The sequence below is a fragment of the Laccaria bicolor genome, genomic scaffold (assembly GCF_000143565.1).
Source record: "Laccaria bicolor S238N-H82 LACBIscaffold_21 genomic scaffold, whole genome shotgun sequence".
NCBI classification, from domain to species: Eukaryota; Fungi; Basidiomycota; class Agaricomycetes; order Agaricales; family Hydnangiaceae; genus Laccaria; species Laccaria bicolor.
Window position 1 is genome coordinate 665,966 of NW_001889892.1, and position 7,547 is coordinate 673,512.

At 49.1% G+C, this 7,547-nt stretch overlaps 1 protein-coding gene across 1 annotated transcript; it reads left to right on the top strand.

The window, feature by feature from the left end:
* Positions 1-1,202: 1,202 nt before the first annotated feature.
* On the top strand, positions 1,203-7,113 carry LACBIDRAFT_294783 (uncharacterized protein; the record flags this gene model as incomplete). The annotated part of the gene is made up of 24 exons (XM_001883477.1): positions 1,203-1,300; positions 1,421-1,732; positions 2,049-2,105; positions 2,255-2,326; positions 2,370-2,381; positions 2,587-2,621; positions 2,678-2,735; positions 2,764-2,812; positions 2,874-3,226; positions 3,280-3,833; positions 3,885-3,943; positions 3,995-4,036; positions 4,201-4,279; positions 4,336-4,764; positions 4,823-4,936; positions 4,992-5,068; positions 5,099-5,127; positions 5,212-5,354; positions 5,484-5,514; positions 6,101-6,105; positions 6,177-6,390; positions 6,470-6,473; positions 6,521-6,723; positions 7,002-7,113. 24 exons carry the CDS (start codon positions 1,203-1,205, stop codon positions 7,111-7,113), a joined length of 3,141 nt encoding a protein of 1,046 aa, XP_001883512.1.
* Positions 7,114-7,547: the final 434 nt, after the last annotated feature.

The following is a 7,547-nucleotide window of genomic DNA, read 5'->3' on the forward strand; positions in this document are numbered from 1 at the left end:
ATTGCCCATCCTTCGTCGAGCAACTTCCGCCTTCCAGCTCTTATGACGACGAATTCGGGGACAGTCAGCGCAGGTACCCAGACTGATCACGTCACGAGGAAGCCCTGAACAGGACAGCCATTGACGACGATGGGAGGCTCACAGCTGCGCGGCGCGCTTCCAGCTGGGACCAGGGCGACCATTCCGTCGAGTATGCAGAGGTCATCAACGTTACTTCTGTTGATCAGGATTTGAAACGAGCATGAGATGGACGTTCGGGCTGGAGGAATCCTGCAAAGGCCTCGTCGAGGACGGCTGGAGACTTTTCTGAGGCTATTGCGTTGACTTCGACTGTTCCTTCTGTGGATCCTGCTGGTGAGCAAGGTGTCGAGGCTATATGTGGCCCACCCCATTTTCATGAGGACTCTTTCGACTATTGGAAGTGGGTTCGAGAAAGAAAAGGAAGACGACGATTGGGGGTCGTCCAAGGCGGACTGGAAGCGACCTTGACGAAGGTGACGAGCAGACGACGGGCTACGCAGCATCCAAACAGGATCCAGTGTGTTGGAGGTGAGAATGGTGGAGCGTAGTCAGTGTTTTCCGTCTTCTCTTTCCATTTTGGGTTTCGTAGTCTCATGTTCTTGCGGTTGAGAAGCCCTGTTGGAGAATAATACATGTTCGTCCTTGACCTCTCTTCGTTCCGAAAATGTGGGTACCAGCCTCGACATACCGTACACAGTTGGTTGCAGGAGGAAACGCCTCTCCGGCTAACATACGAGGTCGATCGCTGTCCACGTACAAACCGTTCGTTTTTGGCTTTTCCAGAGTGATGCAGATGAAGAAAGAGTAAGGGGAAGAGGAAGGTAGTCGACGACTCGACGAAGGTGAAGCACCCCGAAGCCACTCGAATGCAGTGAAATTCGGCATTGACGCCCAACCGCGCCGTTTGACTAATTTCTTGTCTCCATAGCCATCATGTCGGAATTCAAAGGACCAGCTTGTTAAGGTCCCTGGAGCGACGGAGGATAAAAGACACAGCGAAGCCCATTCAAGACACTGGGGGCTCGCACAGCTTCAATACCTGATGGGCAGCCCTTGGAACGAGTGTCCGACGCTGGTATCAGCGAGTTCCAGGATGCGAAGTGGGTTGTTGCGTATTATGCAGATCAAAATGGTATTGCAGCTGGTGTCGCTATCGACGTTAGCGGGGGCATGGTCGCGTTATGGAGTCCCAATATCGAATATCCATTAAAGCCATCATTGTCGTTCTTGGCCCAAAGCACGCCATCCGAGGTGGATTTGCCGCTGGAAGTAAGCCAGCGTAAGCTGTTGGCTCCCAGTCCAGCTCGGAATACAGATCCCTGGAAGAGCATGCTCGTCCCCTTCCCCGATGCCTCACCTCCTTTCCAACAAGTCCGCATATCGGACCTGGTGTATAAAGTAATTCGTCGTCTGGTCCTCCGCACTCCATGAGTTTCCGATGCACCTTTATGCGTCGCTCTCTGTTCGAATCCCCAAATTTCGCGTACGAGCCCGTAAAGGCAAGTGATCACCTACGCATCATCAACGGATGCGAAGAACCCAGAAAAGCATTCATAGCTTTCGCAAATAAAGGCGAACATGCTGCCCCAGTTGGCGTTCGTCACGCCGACAGACCCCACAGCGCCCCTCCGAGACGAGAACAACAAGCCACTTCAATATCCCGTCATAGTTATGGGTGGCGTAACGGGTTGCTCATCAACAACGGGGTGAAGTACGTGGATCTCGGAATTGTGATGACGTTGGAGGAGGCGAGGGAAGGGGTATGGGGCTGAGGTGATGACTGAGGTAGCGAATATGGCGTTTGGGGAGTATAGTGCGGAGATTGTGGAGTTGGAGGTTACACCGGTGGACCGTTTGATTCGTTGATGAGGAGGAGTTTTGGAGAGTGGTTTGGTGATGGACTGCTCGGCGACGAGCTCGACGGCGTCGTTGGAGACTTTGGATAGACTCGACGCGTTGCAAAGGGCGAATGTGGATTTGAACCAAATTTGAATAGGAAGTGTGTGGAAGCTGAACGGACGTTGCAGCATAAACTTTCGGAGCATGGGCTTGAGCTTGAGGAGACGCAGAGTCGGCTTGAGGAGGTGAGCATACGAAGAGGGAGAAGGAGTTGAGGTCAAAGAAATATGTTTTTTTTTTCCTTCTTTTTTGAGTGATCTCCGCCATGCATCATGCATCATCATGGCCAACTCATGTTCATGAATGCTGTTCAGCGCCTATCTCATGCTCATAGATGCTGTTCACTGGCAGCGCCTATCCATGACTTAAGTTCTTATCCGCCTATCAACAACGAGTTGAAATTTCGGTCAGTGGGCATTGTTGATCATTGGAGTTATGGCGAATGTTAGCGGGTCCTCGAGGTGAGCAAAACTTGACGCTTGACTAAACGCTCTAGTAACAGCGTGGCCAGCTCGCCATCTTTTTTCTGTCAGTCTCAATCGACAACGATAGCCGGGGGAGAGTTCAACAATTCTGCAGGAGACCATAATGGACTCGTCGTCAATATATGTATGACCTTCCAAGCACTACAACGATGCAGCGCTGATTGAAATCTTAATTTGACAGATCAAGGAGGGCAGATAAACCCAGGCAACGAATTGGTCAGTAGAAGGTCCTTGTCATGGGAGACATTGACCTAAATGATTTTCTCTCCAAGCCATTGGCCGGCGGCAGCCAATTGGACCTATTGGTAACGTCGGGCAATTCGGGAACAGGTGGGTGTTTCTAACACCGTATGACAAGGTGCCCAACTGACGAAGAGATTATTCCCAAAGGCGCGCAACCACACCATGTATAGCTAATCGTCGATGACAGCAATTTCGACCACTCTAACACTCATTGCTATCTTATAGTCTGTTACTCCCGAAGCCCCTTCGACTGATGAAAGAGAGGCTCCAAACGCTCGGTATGAGCGCCATCTACTGGTCGAACATCACGGCTTCCCGCTCTGGGCACCTCAGCCGCATTCTCGGTTACCTCTATCTTATCGTCGGAAAGGTGTCAGTATTGGCGACGTTGGCGTTATCACAAAGGATGGTTACTTTGATTTTTTGTTCAACATTTGCCTACCCCGTGGTCACGCCAGCAATCCGACTTTTCTGCCGACCAACTTCTCGCCAGTTTATCTGTTACCTACCGATGTCTCGGAGTTGCGCCAACACGATTTGGGAAGCTGCCTTTTAACTTCCACAACCGAAAAATTGAGGTAGGTCTACGGGAGTAATGCTTCCCGACAATTAATTCTGATGTGGCTTTTAGAGGCTTGAGCTTCAGGTGCAACGGACCTGAAGGGTCCATCCTGGTAATGCCCAACGGGGCATATCACGAGGATTTGCTCAATTTGCACAAATTCCAGAGGATTGCAGTAAAAAATGCTGAGAATTGGTACAAATTTACCATCGGAACTTGTGGTAGGGCAATCAAAAATGGGGAACTCCGACTTGTTACAGGCTGCGATAAGACCAACTTATGGGGGATCGCTACATATTCTGATTTTCCACCGGGGGCCATAACCCTAGCTGCCAATACAGCCCAATCACCCGTTGAGTATACATGGGATTACGAGGGACGTGTTGAAGCTAAGGCAGGGCCCAGACTTGAAGAACTTTTGGATGATGCAGGCAATCAAGAATATCCTCGGGATACCCGAAATCAGTGCACGTTCCTTCGTTCGTTTACCGTATCATTGCCCGATGATGTGTGGGAGAGCATGGTATCAACTCTTGTTCCAGATTCATCAGACAACCACATCCTGAATTTTCGTCAACCTCGGAGTTATTTTGATTCCATCATATCGATGTTGTTAGGCCTTGGTGAGTTACTTTGAGCAAGCCATTGATAAGACTGGGATGATTGATTTGTAGAAAATCGAGAAGGGTCTGCCAACGTCGCGAATGATAGTTTAGGTGGAGAAAAGTTAACGGTGGGCGCCCTTCTTTGTTGTTCATTTCCACCCCCCAATAAGGCATTTCAGATGCATCCGGCAACGCTCATCAATAAAATGCTTTTGAGGCAAGTGAGTGAATGGCGCAATGCTGCTCGCGTTTTTCACGTTCATCTCGGCCCAGTTTCCCAGCGCGAAGGTAGCCATCAGCCACGATAATGACTGGTGTGCTGTCATCAGAGAGGTTGGCTTCCAGCTGAGTTGGCAAACTTAAGTTAAGTCTGAGGCACACGTAGGACGAAATCGCAATGCCAGACGCCTTTGAACTCCTTGGTCGCATACGACAAACGTTTCTGTTTCAATTCGATGACGAAGGTACGCTTTTTGAAGTTCACGTGAAATTTAATTTGCTTAGACATTTTACTATACAGGAACAGTCTACCTCTCCCAGCATGCTCCTGAAGCAAATCCAAAACAGCAGTTCTCTTCTCCAGATACTACTCCGAGATATCCTGGATCCGCTCAAGGGACCTTCCCCGATGCCAGTGATACTGGGCGTGCACGAAGAGCACCAAGACCCCGAGCCCGAGAGAACCGAATAGGAGAACCAAGTGATAACGATGCAGACGTGCAGGATGTAGATCGAGGCAAAAAACCAGAGACAAACGTTGTCAACCCTTATCTGCTAGATCGAGGCACACAACCTCAGCCTTCAAGCAGGGTGTTTAATCAGCAGGGCAACGTGCAGGGTGGAGAGACAAACGTCTTCGACCCTTATCTGCTAGTTCGGGGCAAGGGCTCTTCAAGCAGGGTGTTTAATCAGGAGGGCATCGATTCACCTTCACCTGATGTTTTATCAGGTAAGGAGCGTCTACCTTTTTTTGCCTCATCTTTGAACCTCCTACCTTCATTCATCAGATCCAGTTCGAACTTTAAATGATTTATGTCAACATTCGGGGTTGTATCCTCCTCATTATGAGGTGGCACGATCTGGTCCCGCACACGCCGAGGACTGGACTGTTGTAGTAACAGGTACGTCTTATTTTGCTTTTTTTTATTTATCGGACTGATAAATGACGCCTTATAGTCAACGACATAGAGTACGGTCGCGGGACTGCCTCAAGCAAGAATAACGCCAAACGGGCCGCCGCCGAAATAGCTTTAGTGCAGTTTGCATTAGACCCGCCACCATAGTCCCCGACGACAATGGATTCTCTCAAAATGTAAGATCTGTTACTCGAAGCTCTTTTTTTGTCCATGTTGTACATCACGTATCTTTGGGACTGCAAAGTAATATTTTTATTCAGGCTAACTCCGTATTACATCGCCAGTGCGAAATGGGGGAACCGATGGGGTGGGCCTCCGGGGGATTTCGTGGACGAGTGGGTGGCATACCGTGACCGTATTTTTTTTCGTCTTCTGCAGAAAACTGTGAATATGACCTTGGATGGTGGGCTGTCTCCATGCTACTAAGACAATTGGCTCGAAATGCAGGGGTATTCGGCGCCCACTTCAAAACATACTACTAAAAATCAGTCACTATATATTGTCAGAAGGTCTAAATCTGACTCTGTTTCAGTTCAACCAATTCGGAAAAACGGCTGGGCTTTGTAAGTCAGCCAGACCACGAACATCTGAATGGAATCCTCAACTGCTCGAGTTACCCCGGGCCCTTACGCTGCCACACTGTACATTCCCGATGCAATTTTTTGATGTTCATGGAGATGGAGCTGTCCCCTGGACATGGGAAATTCATGGCTACAACACAGACAGCAATGCCGGTATTTCGCGTTGAGACCAATCAGGTGGCCCAGTAATAGTAAGTTTGTTTTGTTGCCTCCGAACTTGAACTTGACAATTCTTTATTGGTTCTTTGAGTCAAACTGGCTGGAGAAATTATAAATGAACCGCAAAGACTGTGCAGAGGGTCATACACAAGGGGGTTTCAGGATTTTAAACCCAAAAGTGAGGTCGAATTTTCCAAAGAATCTCGGATTTGGAATTTCCGCGTGTCCGGCGTCCGGCAAATGTATTTGTCAGCCATGCGGCAAATTCCGATCTTGACTTCAACCGCAAGTTCCTCTGCTGCCCATTCGTCAAGAACTCTCTACATGGCGTGAATGAACGCGACTCTAACGTTGACATTGGCCTGATGGACAACCGCGACACTGACACTTGGTAAGTTTACGGCTATAGTTATAGTGAGACTGAACAGGGAAAAAGATCTACAACTACACTGGTAGCTGTACAACTGCCTGACGACCACGACAAGGGAAAATGATTCGTGACGATGCAGACCACACTGTAGCGCTAACGACAACGGGACGAGGGAACCACTTCGATATTGAGGAAGTCTGCAACATCGACGAGGACGCCAACCACGACATCTCCAATGTATTCTACGCTGCACAGTTACACAAACCAGACGAAGGCCGCCCTCCGCCTTTGCGGTTAATACCAAAGCGCAAAAGCCAAACACCGCCGCTGTGAGCGCGTGTCTGGCCGTCGACACCATCTCTCGCTTTCACACCGATTGGACGATACCCTTCACACCTTTCGGAATAGCCCTGTGAGTTTTATTTGAATCGCAGCACGATACATTTTGATACTATGTAGATACGATATCTTATAGCCCATCCTTCGGATCTTCCACATACAAGTCCCCAGAAATGGCGATGCAATCTGTGCTACACGCCCTTCCTCCTAACGCCATTCAAAGTCCCCCGAGAAGCTCACGTTGTCGAACCTGAAGACTGGTATTGGAAATCCCCGATGATGGAGACTAGTGGAGGTTGCTGGGAGGCTCGTTTGGGAGGCACGTAAGGAGCATTTGAAGGTGTGGGAGAAGGAGAATCTGGCGAGGACGTGAAGTGGGAGAAAGAGAGGAAGCGGAAACAAATGTATCACGGAGACCTCAGGCTTATAAGCACGTTTGCATACAGGTCGACAGCGGCAAAGCGACGCTAACCACCTTGGGGACTGCCAGTTGATAACCGCCGCTTCCACCTGTAGACACTCAGTCTTCTTGTATACTATACATATACATAATAGTAGTATTGAATCACTGTACATGTAAAATGACCATCTACGTGCACAGAAAGAGTGGAGATGATAGAGTTTGGCGTGCCGGATCCGCCAGTCCGCCGGACGGCCGGAATTTCCATATCCCAGATGTCCTCGAATTTTCAGATAAGAGCAAAGAACCCTAAGCGAAGTACTTGGCCCTAGATCACAATTCGGGTGTGTGATTTCGCTGGCAGATCACAATCAAATTGTGACTTGGATTAGGGTCTGGAAAACACCAGGCCAAGTCTTCGCGCTGACTTAGCATTGTACATACATGGTAAATATCAAATAATTCAATAATTGTTGGTATTCACTCCTCGTCGTCGTCGTATCATACTCGCTTATGAGCGTGCCTCATTCTGCATTCCAGACAACGACACCCCTCAGCAAGTGGACGACTTTAGCACTGATCCAGCGCTTTTCCAGGAGTCTGTACGTCAAAAATCGGCGTCGTAGCTGTACCTTCCCAAAGGGTCACCACCTGGTTCTTCGGACTTCTTCCTTCCCGCCACATCGTCCCATTGGTAAGTCCCCTCCTGTATTGTATCTCTCCTGCCTCATGACATCAAGACTAACA